General features: G+C 41.0%; 1 protein-coding gene across 1 annotated transcript; it reads right to left on the bottom strand.

Annotated features, from left to right (window-relative positions):
• Positions 1–488: 488 nt before the first annotated feature.
• Positions 489–27,669, bottom strand: DPT (dermatopontin). Its single transcript, XM_001231675.7, has 4 exons — positions 27,340–27,669; positions 18,028–18,153; positions 5,855–5,962; positions 489–1,884 (listed from the first exon to the last, which is right to left on the bottom strand). Exons 1-4 carry the CDS (start codon positions 27,636–27,638, stop codon positions 1,818–1,820), a joined length of 600 nt encoding a protein of 199 aa, XP_001231676.3. The 5' UTR covers positions 27,639–27,669; the 3' UTR covers positions 489–1,817.

The following is a 27,669-nucleotide window of genomic DNA, read 5'->3' as shown; positions in this document are numbered from 1 at the left end:
ATTCTATGATTTTGTGATTCTAAGCTGATCTTACACTGTTGCCTCAGAGGACTCCATGAGGCCATGGTGTGTACACAGAATTGAGAACAGCCTAAGCAATCAAGAAAAAGACTGTGGCAGGAGAAGGATGTACTACATACTGTTTGAGTGGCCATCTCTAGGCAGGTTTACACACAGATGTGCCTAAATATAGTGCCTGTCCTTTTCCATCAGCTCCCTGGCATGAGAGCCTTCTCCTCTTGTGCTCACCTCTTTGGAGCTCTCATGACTTCCTTTGCCTGTCTACCAGCATCAGCTAACAATCTTTTCCAGCTTCCCTCGGCCTCTTAATTTCTCTTTTATTTTGTTACTTGCTTGTCTCAGCAACTGGCTCTCATAGAAACTCCCTAGTTACCATCATGGTCTCTGAGAATGACACTTTCTTTGTGTGCAAATGAGTAAGTTGTTGTAGAAAAAGTATAATTGAAAGAAAAACAAGGCTATAGCACTGCCAAATCTATTATTCATTTATTGGACAAGTGTAGTTTTAATGCTCATGTTTGAGAGTATGCTAGTAAATATGTTAAAAATGCCTGGAGCATGGAAACTGACTGCCTGACACCACTTTTTCTTATGAAGCTTATAATCTTAAATTGGTAGCTGGCATCATCGTGGCTCTTGAGCCAATGCTGCTGGAACTGCTTAGTTTATCACTGAATTCATAAGCCAAGAAACTGAACCCTAAATTATGTTCAAAAGCAAAAATCCTACTTTGGATCTTCCTGGAAGAGATCAACAGTCTTTCTTCTTGGAATACCGCTGCACAACTGCTGTGCAGCTTTGAAAACATGATCAGTTCATTCTTTGCATGAAATGATATATACAAGTCGGAAGAACTGAGGTCATCTAGATCATTAACTTTATTTGTCTATTCTAAGCCAAGAATATATTACCAAGGGTGGTACAGGCACCCACAGTGGAAACTCAGTCCACATGAAAAGTAGACTCCTGACAAATACAGTATGCATATTTACTGAGAGCATGACTTGGCCTGACCTATTCCTGAGTCTACCCAGAAAATACCTCCCATTTGGTTATGTCGCTGAAAATTTTTAGGACAATTTAAATTAGACTCTTAGTAAAGCTGGATTAGGCTTTTGCTTTTATTGATGGATCTGCGCTGATTTTAAACAGCTACTGACATCTTCCAGTTGTAAATACCTGAAATTTCCCCATGGTAGGAAGACATTTGTAGTGATGAAGTTCTGCTGGAGGCTGTAACTTGTAACCCCAAATGAGTTTTGTCAAAGACCTGCTGGCACTGCTTTCTGCACACTTTCAGCTACTAAACACTGAGAAGCTAGTAGAGATCACTGGGTTGGTTCCAAGTAGGAAATAGAAGGCAGGAAAGACTACTGCTTTCTGGAAGGTTTATAGTATGTTTTCACTTCATTTGGAGTGACTCTGCTGGGAAGCAATTTATATAAAGTTTCTACGTGAAAGAAGTTTTATGTGTTGAGAATGGCTATATATGGATATATATATATAAAAGGTAATTAACATAGATTTGTGTACCATTAACATGTGTGACCTAAGCAGTGTTAGTTGGGGAATACAACTGTCAGTGCAGCTCAAAGGAATCCTCCAAAACTTCTGCTGCAAGCATGTGGGCTGGCAATTTATTGAATAGCTCCAGAGGGAAGAATTGTATATTCAACAGGCAGCTGATGAGTCTTGCTACATTTTTTGTGAACCTAATTGCCTTTCACCCATAATCACTGACTCTCGTCACACCTTGTCCATCCTCAAGCTTTCCAGTTTAGGTATACTCAACATTTTTAAACGTTTTGGAATGGGCAGTCATACTCTGTCATCCTGCAGACAATGAATTTCCACTGACGATCCCTGCATGAGAGAAGAGACAATAGATGAATGTTAGTGAGATGGCAATGGCAACTGCAGAGGATAACACTGTACGAATAAGAAAAACTTTACACAAGTTATTGTGGAAACAAAAACATTTATCTATCATTAGCTGTCTTTCTTCTGAGTGCTTCATGTTTTTATAGAGTGGAAGAAGATTGAATATGACTGCTAGTTACAAATCTTTCCCACTCCTCTACAGAATAAGAAAATCAGCTCTCTGAATAATCATAGAATCATTAAGGTTTGAAAAACAACTGAGATCATCTAGCCCAATCAGGTCTCTGAAAATCCTTCAGAAGACAGTGATTATTGATGATGATCAGACCTAAATTAACTTTAAATCAGTGTTCAAGTGGAAAAGGATGGTTCTGTCCAAAGTTACTGTAGTATGATCCATTGCTCCAGAGTCTGTATGAAGTAAAACATGTGAGCGAGTTTCAAGCCATTTCTAAGAGGAAAGTTATACGCTCTGCATTTCTTTCTTTCTTTCTTTCTTTCTTCCTTTCTTTCTTTCTTTCTTATTGATGTCTTCTAGCTAGTGATCTATGTGAAAGATAGGAAGGAGTCAATAGCAAGAGAAATTAAACTTTCTTTTCATTCTTTATCACCACAAGTCACACGTGAGACAGAAAACATTTACAAGTGTAAAATGAGCTCTTACTGGTTTGTGAGTACTTTAATGTCTGTTTTTGCTCAGTGGAGTGATAGAATATCTACCAACAATTGTTAGAAGCATGGCTGGCACAGCAGGATTCAACAGTGGAGGCCAGTGATTTAGTGCCCAATAGCAGGCTGCAAATTTCCACCTTAGCTTATTGTTCATTATATTTCCCTTGACAAAAAGGCATGAGTTCAGAGGATCAAATACTAACCTGCTGTGGAGCATACACAGTGCAAATGATCAATTTAGGCTGCTTAGTGCAGGCTTACAGGGGCGTTTTGATCAAAAGCACAGTCCTAAAAAATAGCAACAGTCCTTTAAACTGGTAATGGCGCCAAAAGGTTTCTGAATGTTTGGATTCTGCTAGTGGTGGTCTCATAAACCCGACACGTGGAATGGGCAGTGCTGCCAGAGGGTTTCAGCAAGAGCTTTCTTTACAAGACCCCTGCACAGTCCCAGCTTTCTGGTGGCCAGCACCAAGTGGTGAGGAGACTGGTGAAGAACCCGTTGCTACTCAGGGATCTGCTGAGACACAAGGCCAGATGTTATGAGGGCCGCTGCTCAGTGGTTCCATTGCCTGGGTGACTGTGTCCTTCAGCTCTATGTGGGCAGAAAGCCTCTCATTTCAGCTTTCACTTGCTCAGCTGTTTTCTTAATTGAAAATTTTACTATGCTGATTCACAGATTAATGCTAAGTGCCATTTGGAATTAGGTTTGTCTCATATTCATCAGCAAGTCTGTATTTACTTGCATAGTGCTTTTTTGTTTATTTGTTTGAAGGCCTTTCCCAGATAGATTTTTTTTCATAAGACTGTTACCAAAGGTTCGTGAAACACAAAATAAATATTTAGGTTCATTTTAGGAGGTCTTCATTTGGACTGCTTGTGTGCTCTTCAAAAACACAGCTCTTTTGGTCACTGAAGTACCCAGAGAGACAAAAACAGAAAAGATGACCAGTGGATTATTAGGATTTTATGGGTCGTAATGATGGTCTGCTAAAGTAGCACCTATTATCAGAGAGACTTCGAGCTCAAAAGCAGAAGTACGGTCATTTTTTCTTTAAAAAAAAAAAAAGATATATATTTATATCTAAAAATACCTGCTGTTTGAAGTGATGAGGAAAGCTTATACTAAAATATCTTCAAAGGCGTTTTTTTGTGCTTCTTGATAGCTCAAGAACATTGCCTGTCAGGGGCTAAAGAGCATGAGCACAGCTTTAACGTGCCTCAAGATAAAAAGCAATTCCAAAATTTACCATGTGCTTACACTGACAAGCTGTGTGTGTGTGTGCTTCTGACAGGCTGGGACTGGGAGGAGCTTCCTTTTGTTGTTCCTATTCTGCCTAACTCAGTTGTAAATAACTATGGGACGTCAAACATTGCTGAGCTTTGAGAGTCACCCATGAGAGCTACTAGGTGAATGTGAACTGCAAACTGATAAAGCAGGACTAGGCAGAACAAGTTGGTTTTAGACATTCTGAGAGCTCATTAGCTCAAAAAAGCTTCCTAGGTTGCATTTGTAAAATGTGTTTTTTACAGTTTTCACTTGCTGCTCTTGTAGGTTCTCTACTGTCACAGCAGTGGCAGAACAGAGGTGCTGGTGGCTTTTCCCTCTTTCGGGTCTTGTGGTCCCACAAGCTGTGGAGACCTGTCTCCTCCTGACATGCCTGTGGTGCTGCCTCTGCTCTTGGTTGGTCCCACACTGCCAGCCCACAGAGTAAAGCCTTCAAAAGTCACAGGCAGAATCAGAGGCATAGGTTCCCTCAGCTGCTCTTTTCCAACTTTGTGACTCCTGACGTTGCCCTTGTCCCCCAGTTGAGGGTGGCTGGAATCCAGATACTGAAGAGCACACTGTTATCTGTCCTGCTCTCTACAAGGGTCCTGGGGAACCAGGATTAAGAATAGCACTGGGAAATATTTATGAGAAAAAAAAAACAAACACAGAAATACAGAGTAGAGGTGTCCCTTGCAGCCTTATAACTCTTCTATCTAAAAGGATACAGAAATACTTTTATGTCAACTAACTGTGAAAGTTACTCTTCTACTTGTAAGAATAGATTACCAACTCAGCTTCAACTTGTTAATAAATAGGGCAACAAATGTTAGCCTGCAAAGTATGGCTATGGATCTGGAGCAGTTTGATGGTGTGTTATCATTTCTGGAAAGGCTTTCTTATTATAGGAAATCTTTTGGCTCAGGGGATCTCTGGGAAGAACTCTGGCAAGCTGAAAGCATCCCAGTGACAAAAGCATCTTGGCTCCTCTGGGTGTTATTGGAGGCGGCCTGAAATGTCGGTGCGCTTGAATTCCCACTTCTCTCTCTCTCTCTCTTCTCCTTTAGCTAGGCTTGGCAACAATGGGTCAGGGCAGTGCGCCTTGTCTTGTGTCCGTGTTGTGTAGGACAGCAAATACTTTAATATACTGGACTGATAAAAACCATCAGCTCAAAGAACTGATGAATTAAAGATCAGCCTGAGATAAAGGAATCAAGAGCCCTCTTCCACAGTCAGATTTCTGTGACTGCTTACACTCACTAAACCCAGACAGCACTGTTGAGTTTATATTTGGTCCAAATTCTAAAACTTTGTAATTGTACATAATAGAGAGGTATCTTTTTAACTGAGCAGAGCAATCGTGTGCCCATTTGCACGACTGTGGCATCACTAGCCTTGCTCAAGAGGAATAGTACATGACAAGTAATGACCAGATCTGATCAAGGAAAATTAGTAAACTCATTTTCTGGAAGGGGATTCGTGTGCATCACATTGGCAGTAATTCCTCGTATGGGTTCATATCTGTTAGAAATGTATTGCAGTGGATAGGGCAAGATACAGCATTTGCATTGCAGTTTGATCTTCTCTTCGCATGCTGGCAGATTCTCTGCTTCTCTTCAAAAAAGGTGGGCCAAAATGAGTCCCTCATCCATGGAAAAGTCAGGCTTTTCCAGTCTGAGGATTTACTGTATTAAAATAGATACTGGCTCAAAATAGTTAAGTAACAATTTTGAAGATGTGTTGCACTTTGCAGAGCTCAGCACCATTACCATAAATTTCACTACTAAAATGGACAAGACAGATGATCCCTTGTGCATGAAGGTCCTCTCCTCCTGATACACAGCCCTGGACTGTTAGCCTTGTGCGCTGTGGACTTTGGTCCTCAAAAGTAGCAGCCTACTGCTGAGTGTCACAACAGATGATGTGTAGCCATGCATTGCCTAGGGGAAGTAGGAAAGGAAGATCTCTCATTTCTTTTTTGTTTTTTTTTCTGAGCGAAATAGATGAAAAACAAACCTGTCCACAGCAGAGAAAGTTGTTGTTGCCCCCCGGATGTAGTAGTCGTAAGTGTACATCATCATGTCCATATCTTCTCCATAGTGCCCTGGGTATTCTGTTGTTAACCTTTATGTGAAGGAAAAAGAGGATAAAATAATTCACCATCTTACAGAAAAGTCCAGAATGCAACTCGAGTAGTTTATTTTTCAGTTTCTTTGAACGTTTTTGTTTCTTAATAACACTACAAGATGCAGTTTTACCTGTAAGGCTGCCTTTTTCTTCTACACAGTTAATTCTTGTATCTTTCTGAACTAATGTACTAAAAGATTAGAATTGTTTACAGCAGATTGGAATATTGTTTGTATACATACATACATACATATGTGTATATGTGTAGTTGTAGGATAGAAGCAGCCCTAGCAAGAATTTAAAGCTTGTCTACTACTTAGATTTTTACTGCAGGGAATTTCCTTTTGTCAGTGTGCTTGTCTTGCTGCTGTAATGTTCTGTAAATGTTGCCAGGCCAAATAACTATAAGCATTTATCCATTTTTGAATTAGAGCAAAGGAATAAAGCAATTATTCCGTTCTTCTTTGTTCTTTCCATTTTCTGCCTATCTTGTGATATAAAAATATTGGCCTGGACAGCGTTTGCTCAGTGTGTTTTCTCTAAGAAGCTCAAAGTGCTTATGCGCTTAATAAACAAATTATGATTGCTGCTTCCCTGGGAAATGCAAAAGTAATTCTGCACTTGATTTTACAGACATCTTATGCATTAATGAACAGATGTTGGGAGGGGCTGGGACCTTGTCCAGTAATTTATGCCAACATTATGTTCGAGATCAGGAATGGAAACGAGGTGCTCGATCTTCTCCTGCATTACACCATTTAATGTGGGAGTTCTTGGTAGGTTGGATCAGCGGTAGTGTTGGATCAGCTTTGCTCCAGAGTGGCACAGGAAGAATCAGGTCCCCTGTAAGGGAGACACTGTCCCTTTTGAAATGGCTGGCTGCACTTCTGTGGAGACTGAAAGAGTTAAGATGCCTGTACAGAAATCCTGACAGCCAGTTGTCTGACTTTATTCAGCCCTGCAGCAGTACTAGAATGATGCTTGAAGGTGAACCTAGCACATCCCAGTCAAACAGTCATCTGTGTTTTCATATTGTTAAATCAGCAGAATATGAGCACAAGCTTAAGTAGTTTACTTGCTAGAAATATAATTATTGGGATGATTTTAATTGTTTAAAATTAGATGCTTTGCTGGTATTTGGGGCCCAAACCACTAACTGCTGGAATTCTCAGAAATTGAAAGTTTACTTGAAAAGTGAGTGACTTTGGAAGATATTCCATCAGATCGCATTTTCCTAGACATACTTGCTATAACAAAAACATTGTCTGAAATTGCCATCTCTGCCTGTATATTTTAAATGTATTTTTGATCACTTTGTTTTCCCCTTTCTTATGCTACTTAAATCTTTGCAAAGTAGAGTTGACTTAATCCTGGGTCATTTTCAGCTTTTCACAATGAAAGAAAATTGTAACATCATTCCTAACAATTCACTGTTCCGTACCAAATGAAAAATCGGACTAAATGTCCAATTTAGGACAATGTAAGGACATAAGGTATATCCTTACAAGGTCTTAAGTTTCAACAGTCAACTTGTTTGAACATCTCTCATTCTCATGCCTCCTGCCCGTTGGCCATGACAGCCGTCAATGAAAGTACAGGCTGCGGTATAGGAACACCTGTGGCCAAGCGTGTGTGGGAAGCAGATCAGGGCTGGACATGGCATTCATTGTCAAAGCTGTGACCAAGGGCTGGGGGTTTGTGGAGCCCATGCAGCACTGTGCTGTTGATAGGAAGTGAGCTGCAGTGTTTCACGAGTCATGGAGGCAGCTACTGCAGACTGGGAGAAATGTGTATGCCAGCGATTTTTAGGACAGATGAATTTATAGAGTCATCAGTAGGCTCTGCAGGTGGGAAAATCAGAGCTGTAATATTCAGTCCAGCTCCCATGAAAATCTGAAGTGAGATCACTGTGGATTTCATGGGAAATGACACAAACCCGGACAAAAAATAATTACAAAATATTACAAAACTGTTTATCATGGCTTCTCACCACTTAGCTGGTAGTTTTTTCCTAGACTGAGGATTGTCACCTTCATGTGTTTCCAAATCATGGCAAACACAATTAATCCACCGTTTTGACTGAAGGCTGACAGAATCGTTTTTGCTTTCGGGACATTTCCTCTCGTGCTCCTGTATGTTTGTATTTGTCAAGGTCAGACAGTTTACAGCACAGATTTGAATGTTTTTTTAACCTAGACAGTCTGTGACTTGAATCTCTGATACCCCTTTTCGGCCCCATTAAAGAACCTTAACCTGAGCATAAGCTGATCCCTTGGTATAGCCAACTTGCCAAAAACCTCCATTTGTCCAACAGCTGCTTTTGGGGCTCTGCACTCCATGTCTAGAACTCTAATGAGAGCTAGAGTACAAATCACAAAGCCTGACCTTTGCTACCCACATTTTGTTCAGTGTATTGCTTTGCGTGCATGAGCGAAGCTAGGAATCTGAATCTGGGAACTCAAGCATGTTTCTGGATCCATAACCAGAGAACAAGAAACAGGGACTTTGACTATACTAGTAAATTTAACTATATTAGAGAATGTTTCTGAGCACTGTAACTTGATTGACTAGGCTTGTAAATTCTAAAAACAGTCTCTGGGTTTCCTAGTTTTTGACTGGGATAGAGTTAATTTTCTTCCTAGTATCTTGCTGTGTTTAGAATTGAGAATAATGTTGGATGAGAATAATGTTGATAGCACACCAGTGTTTTAGTTGTTGCAGAGCAGTGCTTACACACTTCTAGTTTTTTGTGCTGCCCTGCCAGTGAGGAGCTGGGACTGAAGAAGGAGCTGGGAGGGGACTGAACCAGGACAACTGACGTACGTGGCCAAAGGGATGCCCCCATACTATGTGGCATCGTGCTGAACAATAAAACTGGGGGAGCTGCCCAGAAGAGGAGTGGGGAGGGGCTGCCACTGCTCTGAGACTGGCTGGGCATTGGTCAGCAAGTGGTGAAGTGCACTGTGCATCGCTTTTCTGTGTATTCTCTTTGTTGTTAATGTTGTTTGGCTTTTTAAAAAATTTCTTTCTTTTTTTTTTTTTTCCTCGTAGAACACTCTTTATCTCAACCAGTGAGCACCAACTAGCACAGTCTCAGCAGATGCTGTTTGGGAGTTAGACCTGTGAGATACCATTCCTAAAAGTGTCCTAAAATGTGGACACTGTCTTTAGGGGTAAGAAAGTTCAGTAACATAACTGCTTTCCTGCACTAGAGGAGATCCTCCATATATAGTTTACTAATTTGTAGCCTGAGTGCCTGAGAGTGCATCCTTGAAACTTCGTGGGTCACAGAAGATTTTTAAAATATGACATAAGAACCAGATATGGACTAGAAATTCATTTCACATTCCTCCATCAATTTCAGAGTTTTGGGCTTGCTTGGGCTATTATTTTGAGAAGAAACTAAGATGTGTGTTTATATATGTTCTACCAAATGTGTTTCATAACATCTGTTTGGCATTCAGCAAGGAAAATGTTCTGTAATCTTGACCAGCAGTATGTGCTGGGCAGACCAGACTCTGAAAAACACAAGGTTAAAAAGCTGCTTCTGCTCTACTCAGAAGCAGAAATTAATAACTGAGAGTCAGTCCTTTTAACTTCTTTAATGATTTTTCCATTTTAAAAGTAAATCTGATGACAAACTGCTGAATTACTGTGAAGTGTCTTACAGACCTTTTACAGAAGCAGTCAGTGTTATTCTGAAGTAAATGGGTACAGTAGGGAAGCTTTCCTCTCTTTTCTTTCTGCCTACTACCTTTCCCCCCTTCCTCTATGTGAACAGCTCCACACCGCTGTTGAGCCACTCATGGCAACAAGAGTGAGATACGTTCAAAAAGCAAGTTTGCAATTACAAAGTAATAATAATAATAAGAGGACTTGAACTGTTCCGAAGATTTTCTTGTTACACATACAGATGCCTACTAACTCCACTCATTCTGGAGGGAAAAATTAGTGCTATGAAAGCAAAATTCAAGTTCACTTGTGTCTGCGTGGTTTGTCTAATTCTTTTGACTTTGATGTTTTCTGTATTCATTTATGGAACCATTCCCTTAAGCCAAAGCATCTCAAGGTCATCTGAATAGTGCAGTATCCTTTGGAGGGAAAATGCAATTTGTTATCCACACAGCACGGCTCTGCTGAGTAAACCAGCCCATCTCTATTCTCCCTGTTTTTCACAGAATCACAGAATCCTTAGAGTTGGAAGGGACCTTTAAAGGTCATCTAGCCCAACTCCCCTGCAATGAATGAGGACATCCACAGCTAGATCAGGTTGCCCAAGGCCTGATCCAGGCTCGCTTTGAAAGTCTCCAGGGCATCCAGCACATCCCTGGGCAACCTGTTCTAGTGCCTCACCAGCCTCACAGTGATAGACTTTTTCCTTATATCCAACCTAAATCTACCCTATTTAAGCTTGAAACCATTTCTCCTTGTTCTGTCACCACAGACCCTGCTAAAAAGTCTGTCCCTTTTCTGTAGCTCCCCTTTAGATACTGAAAGGCTGCTATCAGGTCACATTGGAGCCTTCTCTTCTCCAGGCTGAACAACCCCAGATCTCTCAGCCTGTCTTTGCAGGAGAGGTGTTCCATCTCTTGGATCATTTTTGTGGCCCTCCTGGATGTGCTCCAACAGGTCTGTGTCTCTTTTTGGAATCTCACAAAATTTATCTCCACTGAGAGATCATACTCTAGTGCTTAATGCATGGGTATATCCTGTACTTGGTTTTCTTGTCTTGAAAGGGAGAATTAGTTCACAGACATGGTAGCATTTGTGAGCCACACATGGGAATTTATGGTTTATACCTGAGAGGATTCAAGAAACAAGGAAGAGGTACCTTTTCCCCCTTTGGGAGGTTTTGCCTGCCCAAAGGAGCTTGGTCCAGGCCCATTTGTGAACACCTATCCTCAGCCTGCATGAGGGCCCTATTACCACTTCTGGCATTGATCTCCTAGCAAAAAAAAAATGGACTAGGGAAACACAAAGTAGCCTGAGAATTGCCAGGTGCTGAGACAAAGCTGCTACTGCTGTTTGGGTTGATCTGAGGCCGCTATGACCAAATGGTGGTGCTTGTGGTGCCTTAGAGGGTACATGAAGAAAACACTAGATTAGAGACTTGCAAAGCAGCTGTGAGAAGATCTGTGTTGTATTAGTTTGGGGCCAAGCAAACCCCACAGCACAAGAGGATCAGTGCAGAAGCTTGCAAATTGAAGTCAATGAGATTGTTTCCTAAAACCAAATATGCACAAAAGGTCTTAAGTTTGGGGAAAGAATTGTAAGGGAGCAAACAATCATCTTTAGCAAGTAGTTTATTTTCAGTCTATTTCATCCATTTGCAAGAATTAATACGGAGAAAAAAAAATAAAAAAAGGAATTTTGCTTTTCCATGAGCATGGCTCAGTCAGTGTCTGACAGGCCAGGAGTGTTAGGGCATGAAGCAACGGGATGAGGGGCGATGGCTTTAAACTGGAAGATGATAGATATAGATTAGAGATTAGGAAGAAATTCTTTACTGTGAGGGTGGTGAGACACTGGAACAGGTTGCCCAGAGAGGCTGTGAATGCCCCCTCCCTGGAGGCATTCAAGGCCAGGCTGGATGGGGCTTTGAGCAACCTGGTTTAGAGGTAGGTGTCCCTGCCTATAACAGGGGGTTGGAACTAGGTGATCTTAAAGGTCCCTTCCAACCCAAACCATTCTGATTCTGCTTTGCAAATCCACTTCAATAGTGTTCATTGTAAGATGTTTGAATGCAAGACACTTGAAGTGGTTATGGCACTGTTGAGAGCAGAACACAGAAGTTCTACATTAAAGGCTGGGAAATAAAAGCTTCTGTGAAGGGACATAAGTGCTTCAACTTATGCATTCAACATATGCACGGGGGAAGGCAAGAAAACCTGTCAGGAAAGTCTTGGTATAGGATGGTATCTCTTTAGACTGGTTTGCACACCCCACACCCATACCCACGTTTTTCTGATATACTTTACTATAATGCTGTAAATCTTGCTTAAAGTAGGAAAACAAAAACAAAAAAAGACCAGAAAAATAAAAGCAGGATCTGTTACAGGATTACTGTTGTTATTACTTCAGTCTGGAAGTAGTAATGCTGTTTATTTTCCATGGCGAAGAATTACCGTGTTAGGGATTAATAGAAAACAGGGTTATTCATTTAGCACTGAGAAGAATGTTTTGTACTAAGCTAAAGTGATCCTTAGCACTCTTTTAACGATTGACTTCAGAGATAGTTATCATGAATCTGTTTTTCACTGATAAGAAGATCTAGTCGCACGGAGGCCTCTGTACTGTTGTATGTGCCTTTCCTTACGGAAGTGAATGGGAACTGTGGACATGCCTTGCCTTCAGATATGAATTGGACAAAAGAAATGAGTCTTTTAAAATATCAAAGCCAGTCAGTGGTAGAGCTCATGGTTTCCTGCTCCAGCTGTTGAATATAGCTATTCCCTGCAAGTAAGTACATCGTTAGGGAGTGCATTGTCCTTTTCTCTTCTTGTGCAACTACAACACTAACAAGATCAATGGCTGCTCTTTAACCCTCTTTTTCCTCTTCCTTGCTGAACTCTTCCAACAAAGCTACAGCCAAAAGAAGGAGCTCTTTCATTTCAATAGGGTAGCACAAGCTTTAACATTAACTTTCTGACCTTTGAGGACAAGGAGTGTCCCATGAATAGCCATACCTTTTCAGATGTTACTTAGATGTGGTTCAAGAAAATGGTTTTCCCCAAGAAGAATTTTGTTTCAAGGAGCATGAGCCAGCATTCCACATTCAGTGGCACAGGAATTATATACCTCTTCAGTCAGACTCAATTTTTCCTCCAGCTGGATGACAGCGGGCATGCTGTGCTGAAAAGTCAGGGAAGGTCTTGAGAAACTGTGTACAGAAATCCTTGTCGATGTGTCCTGTATAGAGTTCAGATTGTTGGGCTGCCAGGGAGGTAGAGATGTCCTAGAGTGGCCCTAGAGATGAGCAGTTTTCTCACAACCATGTCATGTTCATTTCTGGATTCATTTCAGACTCCAGGGCTTCTCAGGACATGCTCTGAAATCACTGCTTTACCTACACATGTTACTGCCTTTTTGTTTCACTCTGCTGTGGTGAATACCGTGCATTCTCAGAGGAGCGAGGAGCCTTGAGGCCAACACAGTGGTACCACAGGTCTTGGAGGCCCACAGAAACTAGTGCTCAGGGCACCTTCTGTCCATTTCTCAAGAAAAACGTGTCTGAAATAGCATTAGCCAGCTTCTTCTAGGATACCTGTGGAAGGTGTCACTGGAGGTTGATCTGGAAGGTTGTGTTTGCTGGGGTGACAATAAAGTCAGTAAAAAGGAATTGAGTTGTCCAGAAGCATATTTTTCTGCCACGTGTATTCTGACTTCACCTCCTAGTTATATCTGCTGTTGGTAAGCCTGCTTAGGATCTTATCAGTTTGAAAATGGCTTTGGGAGCTGCTTGAGTCAAAAAAACAAATAAGTTCTTTAATCCTCATAGCTCTTGGAAAATGTAATTGTTTGCCTGGACAACGTCACTGTGACAGAGAGCAGCCGCAGCTCCAGACAGACCTTCTGGCACATGCGCTGCTGGTTGTTTGGAGAGGGAAAACAGTCATAAACAATCTGTGCAGACTTGGGGCTGCTCTGTGACATGTGTTTTCTTTTGAGAGTATGGAGTCAAGCTTTCAATTTCCTGGCAAAGAGAAAAATCTGAGGTCTAGTGGGACCATTTAATAACGTTGTCTCTGTATCTGCAGTGGATTTGCTTCCTTTGTGGTCTGAATAAGCATACGATTTATTTTACTGTGGTAAAATTCCCCAGCCAGGTAAAATAATTGGACCTTTTCTGCCTCCTGGGGGGAATGTTGATTATTTTCAGTATGGTAAAAATGTGCAGAATCCATTGCAAGGCTTAGCACAGTGAGGAAGGAAAGAAAGTAGATGTAGAAAAAAAATAAAATAGCAAGTGCGAGACTATGAGGCCAGTATAATTATTTGCAGTATGTGCTTACTATGCAGGTAGACTGGGAATTAATGGTGAGAAGATGAAGTGTGAAACAGAAGTGCTGGGCCATTAAGTGTAAGGGTATAGATGCTACCAAGTAAACTAAGGAGACTGTTAAAGTGCATTTCAGTCTGCATGATGGAGTTATAAAGTAGTATTGAGTCAGCAGGACTCAAGACACAAAGAAGATTCCAGCTGTAAAAAGTGGATCAGATTCTAACAAACCATCTGTATGGCTCATACTCGTGGGGAAACACTGTCTTTTTCATTAGAGACAACAGCTCATTTAAGGACAGATAGTCCTGAAGAAGAGCCAAGAGAAACCATACATGAGGATCAGCTGTACTACTGCTTATATATATATTTGCCAGAGAGACATGTAAGGAGACAGCTGGAAGAAGAAGAGATCAAATACCAAGGTGAGAACTAATTTAAAGCAAGGAGTTTTGTTATAGCTCAGTATTTCAGTTTTCCTAAGATATGCCTCTCTGCCTATAGCTGGTTTCACAATGAGGGACTCATTGCAAGTTAAAATTCAAGGCTCCTAAGAAATTATGCCATGTGGGTTGTTTGTTTTTTTTTTAATATGGATTTTCCTGTACATCACACATGATCCATGAGGTACCAGAGTCATTACTTACTTTCCTGGTATTATTTTCCACATAGTCCTGTACTGATAGATGCTTTGCTTGTAATTAATCTGCTTCAACCAAGAAATAGGAGTCAGCAAGACATGATTAGCCTTTTCTCTACAGCTGTTTTTTTTTTTTTTCACAGCTTTCTGGAAAAGAATAAATATAATTATAGGCTTGGGTAGAAGCTGTTATATATAATGCACTATACACATGCACATTTTAATTGTGGTTTATATGTGTATACGTTTTGAGGTACTGTCTGTGGTAGGCTAGAACTGCTTTGTGGATTGTTTGAAAAACATAGTTTCTGTGGCAAATGTTTCTTAAACAGAGTGCAAGATACAGACCAGAAGTGTGATGTGTAAGCAAGGGTTTTTAACAATAACTTGGAAATGCCATTGGAAGTGGATTTTTGAGTGAGAGCCCCTGAGCTTAGCAAATGGGATGCTTGTTTGCTCTACACTGAAGTATAGCAGTTCAGACAAGTCACATCTGTAGTGGAGGCAGTTCCAGGGCATGGGGTTTCATGCTACCACATTGCAGTTCATGTTGCTTATATTCTAGCATAACAACTATCACTCCCAAATACTGGTGGGGCAGAGAAAAGGGAATAAAACAGGAAAGGTATTGTTCCTAGTATACAATGAGCAGGAGACCACTTTTGAAGATGAGGGATAGTTTTGCTGTGTGATGTAAGTCCACCAGTGGACTCCTGTTTGGGATTACAGGATAACTCTGGCAAAAAGAGACCTCAGGCGGTCTCTGGTACAGCATCTGCCCAAAGATGGGTCAGCCCTGAGGTCAGACCAGGTTGCTCCAGACTTTATCTTTCAACTTCCAAGGATGGAACTTGCACAGCCCGAGCAAACAACCCACTCCTCTGCCTCACTGTCCTCACAGAGGAAAATATTTTCCTTATATCCAGTCTATATCTTCCTTGTTTCGAGTTATGTCTTGTCCTTCCACTATGGATAACTGTGAAGGGCCCAACTCCATTGTCTTAACAGTGTGTACATACTGGAGGCTGCGCTTCAGTCCCACTGTAGCTGCCTCTTCTTCACAGTGAACAAGCCTTCTTCCCTCAGCCTCTCCACAGAGGCCTAGTGCTCTAGCTCTTGGCTGTTTTGTTGCCCCTCTGCAGGACTTTTTCTAGTTGATTGACATTTTTCTTGCATCAGGAGGTCCAAAACTGGATGCAGTATCTAGATATGGTCTCATGAGTGCTGAGGGATAATCCCTTGAACTGCTGGCTGCACTGCAGTTAACGCAGCCCAGGGTGCTGCTGATCTTCCCAGATGCCAGGGCCCATTACTGGCTGCTGTGCATCTTGCTGTCCTCCAAAACTAGGCAGCTTCCAAATAGTCAGTCCCTAGTCTGTACTGTTACTTGGGGCTTTCCTTTCCAATAAGCAAGACTTGTTGAATTTCATAACACTGCCGTCAGCCCCTTCCTTCAGCTTGCCCAGATCCCTCTACATGCTCACCCTCTAATGTGTCAGCTTTTCTCTCCAATTTGGTGCCATATGCAAACTTCAAAGGAGTAACTTCAAATGTGACTCTTAAGTAGAAGGCACTGTGCAGCAGACTGTTCAGAGTGAGAGGGGATGTGAAAGTGGCAAGACAGACCAGTGGCTTGAGCAGAACAAACTGGGCCCACACAGAGTGACCAAGGCTGGCAATACCTGGCACCAAATAATTCTGTAACAAACCCATGATAACACAGTGCATGCCAAAAGCTTTTCACAGATCAGGTGAAGATTTGTGAAAACCTTCTCAGAGGTTTTAAACTGTGATGTTCAGCTCTCCACTCTGACAAATGTGAGCATATGGGACTTCTACCTCGCTTAGGGGCAGAAGCACTTCACCTGCCTTTGAAATGCTGCGTTTGTCTGCATGGAAAGATTGTAGCTGCTGAATTTTGCACTCTTTTCCAAGTGCAAGAAATGAAGTGTTGTCACTGGGCAGTATAGGAGTCTGTGTGCAGCTGGGATGAAAATGCCAGACATCAGTAACCCCAAACATTTATATTTGGGCTTGCACTACTCTGGATGGCAATTTGCAAGACAAAGCTGTTCCAAGTTGTCAAGACAACGTCTACAGAACTGCCGACAACAATTAAAGAAGTCAGAGAGGATTTCTGTTGTTTCACTGAAAATATAGGCATAATATTAGATAGAAAATATAGAAAATATTAGAGGAGTAAGAGAGTTTGGAAGAAGTGCTTAAAAGTTAGTTTTCCATGGAGGGAAGAGTGTGGGCAGTCGTGTAAATAAACCCAGAGGTGGAGAACATCCGTAGGCAGGGTAAACTGGAGAGCAGGCAGAAGAAAGTTCAAAGACTTTTATAGAGTTCCCGTCATTTTTAATCCTTAAAAATGATAAATAAATAAATAACTTCTATTTTCCTCCCCTGCAAGAATGAAGTCTGCAAAGCAAGGCACTGCTGTTGGTTTTGGCCAGTAGCCAGCCAGACAAAGAAAGACCAGCGGGCATGTAAACAGTTTGTGCACATCTCAATGGGAAATATACTTCAAAGCTGAGTTCTAGAAGCAAAGATTCAAGCATGGATTTTTTTTCCCCTTCTTTTTAGTTCTTCTTCTTCTTCTTCTTCTTCTTTTTTTTTTTTTAATTCAGTGGGTTTGTTATTTGTATCAGTGAGAATAGCCCTGGAGCCTAAAATCAGGAATTCCTTTACATAGAATGGAAAGGAGCAATGGGAGCTTTCTCTACACAGTCTGCTATTGTGCATCCCCCTCAGTTTAGAAGAACCACGCTTGGGGCCACAGGGAAGCTCTGGTTAAGAAGCTCATTTTTCCATAGTCTCTGTGAGGTTATCTGCACCAGTTGTGATTCAGTGTTGAGGTGAGGCCACCTTTTCATTAGATTTTGACTATGATCAAGATCAATTTTGACTTTGGGCTTCCAACAGCCTTGGTGGGCAGAACAATTCGTATGCTATTAAAATTAAAAAATTCAAAGCTGTATGCCAGAGGATGTTTTTTTCCTGAGGTAGCTGGAAAGAAGTTCACTATAGTCTGTCATTACATCAGAATAGCATAGTATAGAAATGTTCCTGCTCCCGTGAGTGTACTGGATCAGGAAGCAGGAGCTATACGACTTCTGAAATGCAGTTTCACTTTGGAGACTCCTGTCATAGTTTCCCAGCATAGCTAGGCTGTTGCTGATACTCAGACCTGTTCATTTAGGGCTAACTACTGCATTCTATTGTACAGTACTCTCATTCATTTCCTTTAGTCATACATCCTCAAGAAGCCTGTGGTCAGACTGGAAATGGATTGTTCATCTCCATAAGCTGCGGTTATGTTTTTCTTAAGGGAGGATGTAGATGGGATTAGTGGCCAATGACACTTCCAGGAACTGCTGAGGAAGAGGGTTAATAGGTTTGGTTTCTGCTTGAACTTACCAGCATGAATATGGGCATCTCCGGCTGTAGCGGCAGCAGTAGAATTGCCATTCACGGTCAAGCACAGATGGAAAATACTGACTCTGGAAACCAGCCACCAACCCATTGTTTGAGCAGGTCTGGTACCTAACAAAGAGGAGCAAGAAGGGAACACGTAAGGAAACATAGTCTCACATTCCTTGATGGTTTTAAGCACTTCTAAAAACAGCTTTTTTGGTTCAGTTTGAGAGCTGAGGGCTTTGCTGTATATTTAGTTACCATTGTATAACAAAGCAGCAATAGTTAACAAATAACGTCTTAGCAATTACATTGCACTTAGAACAGTTTTTATGTATTTATGTATTTAATCATTCCAATATGTAAACGAGGCAAGAAATTGTTCTGCTGTTGCCATTCTCAATCGTTTACAAATCATGAGATTTACTTCAAAGTAGTCCATTAACTGTTGGTATTTGAGCATTTGGAGTTCACGGGGGTCATTTTCTCAACTGCTTCTCTACAAAAAGAATCCTTAGAAGATCTTTAATATGAGAATATCAGCACTTCTCTTTCTTTCTTTTCTCAATCATTTTTTTCAAGGAGAAGGCAATAACTGCAAAACATTATAGGCTTGAGATGAAATGATGAATTAATAATAATCACATGAGGAAAATCGAAAGCCATGTCTTATGAAATTATAAGACTAAAACATTTTTTAATGGGATTTTTAAAAGAAAAATCTATTTCTTCATGTTTTCTGTGTACTCGGGAAATCTGTCCTATAAGTAAATCAGTGTCTTCAAGGAGAAATATGCATGATCTTCGAGAACACACCTCTCTTTCTTCTCATCCTGCAAGTACATGGACACTGATAGCCAAGATAGTTGAAGTGATAACCACAGTTTGAATAGATCACTTTTTTTTTTTTTTTTTTTTTTTTTTAAGAGAAGAAGAGCATGAAAATGGACAGCTTATTAACTCAGATGTTGAGCATTCATTTTCTCAAGGACACTCTTATCCTCATTGCTTTCCTCTTGGAGAAAATTATTGGAATTCAGTTTCTTCCCTTTCCTTTCTCACAGGTGGTACTGTTTGCAAAAGTCAAGGCTCAAGGTCTTGAATGCAAAAGCTGAAAAACAGAAAAGCTTTGACGAGCACATAGATGAATTTGTACAATCACTGAATCCCCAAGGTTGGATAGGACCTCTAAGATCATCCAGTCCAATTCCGCTCTTTCAGCTTCCACGTTTGAACCACGGGTCTCTTCAGTATGTCCTTTCCATGCTGTTGCATTGTTCAGGCAATGTTATTTACATTTGTTTGTTTCCCCACATCTCACAAATTGCTGGGGGCACACATATGTGCTGTGCTTTGTGAGGCTCTTCTGAAGACCTTAGCAGTGAAGTAGCGATGGGGACTCTGAGTTGCTATGGTATCACACCAAGTAAAGTGGTTTGGCTTATTCTCAGAGGATTTCATCAGGACTTTGGTAGGAAGTTGTTCTGTTTTTTTGGCACATAGGCCACGGGAACATATGGCTAAGGCTCTCTGTAAACATATTGGATAGTTTCAGATGAGTGGTGTTATCCTGATAGAAGAAAAGTTGATGCGCAGAAATATAGGGAATGGTTGTACCTGTTGCAAAATGAGCAGTTTTCTGCATTAATCTGTGAAGTAGAACCAAACTTACATCTCTTCATTTTCTTCTGTTTCCCCCCTTCTGATTTGCAAGCATTTCCTCTGCTCAATTCCTTGTGCCCCTGGGAGATTTTCCAGCTTTTATTCATAGAGGCAATAGTGGGAGATTTTTTCCCCCCGTTTATTTTGCATTTCTTCTCAGAGGCTTGGCATTGCTCTGCAGTTTCCCATTTTCAGTGATCAAAATCTGTTATTCTTGCCCAAGCTTGTCTTTGTAGAAGATTCTTCTTTCTCCTTTTCTATCTTTCCACCTGCTTGCATTCAATCTAGAAAGTCCAAATCTCTTTCTTGGTCTCTCTACAGCTGCTTTGTTTGTTTTCTTTCTTGACACCTCTATTAATATACTCCAACTTTGACAGAAAGATTCTTTTTTTCAGAAAGATGTCACAGATAAACTATTCTTTCTATAGGAGATTTTTAAAAATCTAGCTAATATAACACTCCCTGGCTTACATACATACACATTTGGATGCCTAACATCAGGAAGATTGGGTTGTTTTTGATCATGAATCCGTCTTCTAATGAACAGCTTTTTGTTAAAAATACATATACATGCATTTGTAGTCTTCTTAAAAATTAGTTTCTTTGATGCAGAGTGTATTTGGAAATAAACCATTCCTTATAATTACATTGCTATTGTATTTTAAAAGCATTAAAAGGAACATTTGAAGTGATCTTTTAAGCTCAAGTTCATTTCTCCCTCTCTACTTCTGTCACATATACATAAAATCCTGCAATCTTTTTTTCAAGCTCAATATTAGGTTCAGAGAGATAAAGATAATGGTGAAATTGAAGTACTTTTCTTTAGCTTTGAGACAACACAAGATGATTTTTGTTCTCATTTTTCTAATTTTCAAGTCAAAATCATCAAAGAATTAAGAAATGCTCTCAGAAAATGGAATGCTTATTTGTGAGTTTGTGTAAAATCTCTTCTTCTCCTTCCTTTCCCCATTTGGCCTCTTTCCTACAATCCAAAAGTAATTGTTGAAGTGAAACAATCAATCAACCTTCTCCTCACATACCTCGTTAGTCAGATACTCTACATACTAATCTTAAAACAAGTCTTAATTTGTGAGGATTTCTTCCTTCTGTATCAACCTCACTACTTGTGTCACAGCAAATCCTCAAATTCTTATGGTGAATCAAAAACAGTGATTCAGATCCTTTGATTTATGGCCAAGTCAAAAAATGGCCTTTTTCACCAGACCCACTCCTTAGCACTTCTTGTTAAAGAGGATAATTTGGAAATGTTGCTGGGTTCTCTGTACTCTCAAAGTCCTGACACTGCTAAGAAGAGAGGAAGATACCTTTTGGAAAGTGAATGCAGAGAAGCATGAGAAACCAACTGGAACTGTGTGGGATGAAACTTGGCAATGATGGGTTGTTTTATTTTTCTAGTTGGCTCAAATTGGATTGCATGAAGAGTTGCCTTTTGGATCTGGTAGTGGTGGAAGAGGAGGTGAGCTGGCTGGTAGATGGAGGCGTGGGCAGATTGGTGGGGAGGGGTCAGATGCTGTTGAATGGGATGTTGCCCTTCCCTTCCCATGTTCACTGGAAATGGCTGCAGGGTTTTCTGTGGAGAGTAAGTAAACTGTAGAGCCCTATTTTTGGAGGGCATTCTGTGTAGTAACAGGTATGGATATGGTAGCTGAGACTTCCCACTCAGCGCCTGCTGCAACTGCTGTGAAAAGCCTCTCACTCACCACATCTTCTGAAGTGGCCAATAATTGGTGTTGTGTACTTTTGTCATGGCAAGCAACCAAAGAATGTGTCTATGTTAGCAGTTTAGTTCACATCAGGTCTGCACTTCCAAAATAAATTTCCCAGTCATCCCTGCTTACCACTTTTGGTTCCCGTTGTATAATGATCTTGGAGCATTTAAATTGAATTTGCTGCAGATGAAATTTAACCAGAAGATTTATTCAAAAGTTTTCATGGTTGCCTATGTACATTTAAGCACGGGGCCAGACTAGATCTGATCTGAAGCAAACCTACTCAACTGGTGTGAAGCAAACCTACTCAAAATGCATGTATGGATTTTGGGTCCTGTGCACAAACCGTTTCACCCTACAGATCTGCTTAAACCATCCCACAGGATTTGCACGTGTTGATAGCCAGTGTATGGATCCTTGACTCAACTCAATAACCTGAAGACAAATCTTGCTTGCAGCAGTATTGTTTTGAACTAAAGTGCCAATTGTGGTGACACTTCCTGATTATGTCTGCATCTTATTTTTGTTCTTTGCTAGACTATGTCCCAGTGTGTTATGCCTCATCTAGTGCTTTGCTGTAAACTTTTTCCTGAGACCCTCTGTCCCTCAGATACATTAGAAATTAGCCCAAGTAATGTATTATCCCCGAGGATGATGACACATAGAAGAGCAAATCTGTCAAGCTGCAGCAAGATACTTTTAGAGCCCGTGTTGAGCCTCTCTCTGGAAAAATGCAGTCTGACACACAGCATAGTAGTCGCCTGGTCATGTTGCATAAAGGGCAGTTTGTTCCTTATAGCAGGGTAACCTGAGAATGTCGTTCTCCATACTTCCCCAAATCCTTTTATTTATATATTTATTTATTTTTGTTGTAGAACAGATGGCTTCTATAAAATTTTTATCATGAATTTCTTTCTCTGGAGCCTATGAGATAGGAATGGATCTGTATGTTGTGGAAAGATGTCAGATATGACACACTGAAGCAAATGGCAATAAAAATACGTGCTTTCTTCTGCAATCCCACCTGGAGTGCACGTGGAGAGAGGTGGCCTAACCTCATGCAGCTTCTAAGACTGAGATGAGAGCATGGGAGGCATTTGTTAACGAGATTCAAGGTACGCTGTTTTCCTCTGGTGTTGTTTCACCACAACTTGTTACTTCCATTTTCCAAAACTTTTGGTACAGTTTGGAGGGGAGGCCCTGTCCTGCTGTCCTGAGTTGTTTTTGTGGACTGTCCTTCCCCTGTATCATTTGGTTAGTTGCATGATGAAAGCTAATTTAATGATCCTTACATTACAGATGAGTGGGGAGAGATAAATGGCTGAGGACATGCTCAGGACACTTGAAACACTGACAGTCAGACTATGGGAACTACTTCTCTTCATTTGATTAGCCTGTGCCAGTCTGCGGTGGCCACTTCTACAAAGTAGTCTTTACTATCTGTTGTGGGGTGGGCAGACATGCTGTCACTTGCTTCCATATATCAAAGGAAACCTCATTCTGAACTTCTGCTGTGTTTTTATTTCCCTCATAAGAGACAGATTATCAGTCAGGGGTAGGTGCTGACTTTCCTTTCTCCTCACTGCAGAGGGAAGGCAAGTTCATAACTCCCCTCTTGATCTCTTTCCCACAGCCATTGATGAGACCTCCCTATCCACCTAAAGACCCCTTTTCTTTGCAAGTGCTCCCACTGGACTCAGTCCACTGCAGGTGTGCTAAAAGCCTGTAGCATTGTCCCTTTAACATAAACTGTAGAAAAATTAATGTTTGCATAGATAGCGCAAATGGGAATATTTTAAAAGGCAGCCTGATTGTCAGAGATGGAGAACAAAGATAGTTTCTCATAGATATACTGGTGTGAGCTACCAGTGTTTGAACAGGAGGCTCCTACAGACATTTCCTTCCTTTGCTCATGAGTCTATCTTTGCACGCGGCTTATAGGAAATTGGGTTGTATGCCTGCTTGAAGGATTTGAGTGTATGCCTTTGTGTGTTTGTGCATGGAATGGGAAAGCAAAGAAAAGCAAGAATGGGAATGGGGTGGGAAAATCTAAACATCTGTTTTTTCAGAGTTTCTTTCAAACACTTTCTCGTAAGTCTAAACAAGGAAAAGAGGCAATAAACATGCATTAAATAGCACTTTGCTGGAAACTTTTATACTTCGTGCCTTATGGATAACTGGGAGTATACTGGGGATATAGCACTGTTCCATCTCTGTTATGTGGAAATGTGGTGTAAATCAAACATTTTCTCCTGGAAGGAAATGTTGCCTTTCACTTGCAAGTTTTAGTTTATTTGTTTGTTTCAACCTTGTCCTTTTATACAATCACTTTCAGCCAAGAAAAATCACTTTTCTTAAATACTTCATTCGAAGTCTGGTCTGTCGAGACAACTCTGTAGTATTCAGGGAAGCAATAAAGCAGTCTCTCCAGCTTAGACCTCAGACCTTACATTTTCTTGGTGAAATATTTACCCAAGGTCAAATCTCCTCCAGTACAAATTGAAATGTAAACATCCACTTTATTTGGTTTGAAGAGGCACAGTTCCTTGTGAGGTCTCAGCAAATAAATAACTAGAAGGACTATGTAGAACCAGAGGGTGTCCTGAGGACTTTTGCGTACTCAAGACATGATTATTTCCAAATTATTCAGGAACAGGTTTGCTCCCAGTTGAATAGCATCTTGGTTAGCAGATAGCTAGCCTGTATAGGCAGTAGGGCCAGTACTAAGTTGTTGGGACAGGTTCAGCAAAGCCTTCATACACATATTGAACTTTGAACTAGAACACATTCACAGATTTATGGAGCTGAGAATGCTTAGAAGAAGTTGGTCATCTAATCCAATCTCTTGCCCAAATATTCCTGGGAGTCTTATACGACATTCACAGGTTTCTTGTGTCTATTCAGCAAAATGCAAAAGAAGAACATGCTGTCTTCAGAAGTGCAAGTACCCATAGGTGATTGGATAGATGCCTAATATGGATCCGTATAATCACCCTCTCTTTGTTGAAGCCTTTTTTCATATCTGTAAGATGCAAAATCATATGGATTTGATCCTAGAAGCCTATGTAATACCTAATGCGAATTTAGGAAGCAAACTTCCCTAAAACATCTCTTGCAGTGGTCCTTTCCTGCCCTTTTATACCCCCAGCTCTCCCAGTCCAACACCCTCCACATCCTTTCTGTCATTTTTCCCTGTAACACTGATGGCCAAAGAAAACAGCATGTTGGAGATTATTTTCCTCTTTCTGCTTTGTATTCCCACACCGTTTTCTCTCTAAAGCTTTACTTGGTTTGTTGGCTTTTCTAAAGAAACCTCTCTTGAGTTTGTCTGTATTGTGCATAGCATAGCAGTCAGGAATGCTGATCTGTGAAATGCCACAAACATAATTTATCACAGGTCAGGTTTTTCTGTGCGTGTTTCTGCATGAAGGCAGAGCAAGGAATAAAAACAAACAAACAAAAAAAAAACTCAATTACAGCAGAGGAAATGTAGCTTAAACTTTGGGAAAGGCTCATCAGCTTTGTGGTTATTGGTGGAAGAAACCATTGAATATCCCTGGCTGTGATGTGCAAAGTGAGACAAACTACCCTGTGACCAGAGCTGAAGAAGAAGTATTACAGTCCTTGCTCCCAGGATTGGAATGGATGAGCCAGTTCAGCAGAATGCTGCTTCAGCTGACATGAAGATGATGTATGGCTCACCAACATATTGGATAATCAGAAGATCAGCACAGAAACAGAGGTGGCCAAACAGGAACTGATAGAGATTATGATTCATATTCGTAGTCCCAATTGATTACTGAGTGAATCTTTTTAGAGCTTGAAGCAGCTCCAAAGAGCACCGAGATGAGTATGGAAGAGAGAAAAAAGAGACTGTTATGAGAAATAATGCAAAAACTATCAAGAGAGTAGGTGTGGGATTATCAAAGGCACTGCAAGATACATCCATGTTGTCACATTAACTTGAAGTATAAAGTTTGCCATTGACACTCCAGATTGGCTCTCTGCTGGCCCAGCTGTGACCCCCTTCCAGAATAAGCCTACTGGATTCTTGGACAGCAGTGCCTGGGCAAGGGATGCACTTGTGTGCAGCAAATCCCCTCCATGGAATGCTGAATATGCAACCAGTTCAGCCCTGTAGTACAGAAAACTGTGGAGACACAGCTAGCTATGATGAACAGAAATAGCCAAAATAATGAGGATCACAAGTTCACCTTTGGAAAGAGGTGTGTGTTCCCAAATCACTTTGGTGTATTTGACACTCAACCCATTCCACCTCCTAGATAGGTAGAAGAAAGAGATCTTTGCGGAGCAGAAAAGTAGATGTAAGGATGATTGACTGCAAAGGCCAGCTAGGGAAGAAATGCCTGTGAAGTTCCAAAAACTAGGAGAGAGAGGTAAACAGAGTTAAAAACATTAAAGAGGGGTCGGACAGGACACATATTTGGAAGAAATATAGGATTGGGTGAAAGGCAAGAGGAAAAAATGTAAGGACAAAGTGAAAAGATTATTAAGAGGTGGATGAAATAAGATTTAAATAATATGCTGTGGATTTAGGCACACTAAGCATCCGGAGCACGATGACGAATGTGGCCCCAGACAGCAGAAGAAAATGTTCTATATAGACTTACATAGTGTCCTGTTTGTAAGAAGCAAACTCAAGCAATTGCTGCCAGGGATTTTTGGAAAGAAAACAATTTTATTTTGAACAACAGAAAGGTCCAAGACAAATTTACGATGCAATAAGTAGAAATTGTATAAATGTAAGAATGATGAAGAAGTCACCCAGTATTATCACAGGGTGTTCTTTCTGCTTGTTTTGCAGCCCTCACCCTTTATTTTCTTATTCCATAGTGAAGTATGGGGTCAATCTTTTTTTTCCTCAGCAGTTGCATCAGCCATAGAAATGTATCACGTGGTGAATGAGATACCACAAATAATTCAGGACAAAATTTTGACTTGTTTAAAAAGCAGAAGCTTTGCATTTATTGTTAACCTGTTCCCATATTATGTGAAATCTAGAAAAATTATATTGCAATTTCTGGAGCAAAACCATTTAAAATATTTGGAAGTATCCTTGCATTCATTTCATTTTGTTCAAAGAATGTTTCATATTCTAAGAATTCTGAAAGTGTATTTCACATTTTACAAAAAAATCAGAAGAAAATTAAATACTGAGTATATACTGCCTAAACATGAAATGCCATACATATTTCCATAAATTATTGTGGCCACAAAATGTGATCACTTATGTCTCAAAGCTGAAGAGGAGATGTAACATCTAGCGCACCAAAACTGACTGCACTTAGGAATTAACGTCATCTTCTGTGATGATTATCGTACATATTTACGCCACCATCACCACTCATTAGCATGGATTTTTGGCTCCTGTAGTACCAGCATGACTAGAAAACTGCCTTTCACTGGGTCTAAGCCAAAAAGCTTAGCAACAAAAACACAAAGAGAAAAGCCAGCGCAATATCGAGAATTTTTTGTCTAGTGATAAGAACAGGAGGTCGAAGTCAGGAGCTAGACCATTTGTTCCCCAGTTTAGTTACTGATTCATTGCGTGGCCTTTTGAGAGCGAGTTTGTCCTGTACTCCCTGAAGGTTTCCTCAGCTTCAAAATGACAGCCACAAGACCAAGCCACCAGGCAGCTGAGGTTGTGAGTGACCAAACGGCACAGCATTTGTAAAGCACAAAGACCCTCCAGCAGGAAAGTGCTACAGAGAAGGCAGAGGAGATGCTGCTCAGCCCTCATGCATGCATCATGCATGATGCATGATGAGGAATGTGTTCAGGCAGCGAAGCCGCTGGCTAGGATCACATTGCTATGTACTGGCATTGCATTGTATGAGCACCCGCATTCCAAATGGGGTATCAGAGCTGTGCCCTCCCAGGGTGGTGGGTCAGAGTGTCCTACCATTCAGTTCCTGCCCTGTTGATCTCTTCCCACCAGCACTCTGTCGGCTCACCGAGGCTCTGGGCCGCTGGCATGCAGGCATAGTTCCACAGTCTGTCGGAGCCTTCCTTCTTGCTGAAGACACTCCTGATGGCCACGATCACCTGCCCATGTGGGCACTGGAAGTTGAAACCCTGCCGGTATACATTGGCCCACTCGTCGTTATCTCCGTAGTTATAGGGGCCGTAGTAATAGTCACCATACTGGCCCCATGCCACTGACACCAGAGGCAGGAATACCCAGAGAAGGACAAGGTCCATCCTGAGGATTTTTCTGGCTAAGAAATGCCCC

The sequence above is a fragment of the Gallus gallus genome, chromosome 1 (genome assembly GCF_016699485.2).
Source record: "Gallus gallus isolate bGalGal1 chromosome 1, bGalGal1.mat.broiler.GRCg7b, whole genome shotgun sequence".
Lineage (NCBI taxonomy): Eukaryota > Metazoa > Chordata > Aves > Galliformes > Phasianidae > Gallus > Gallus gallus.
The sequence above is the reverse complement of the archived record's forward strand: the minus strand, read 5'-3'. Positions and strand labels throughout refer to the sequence as shown.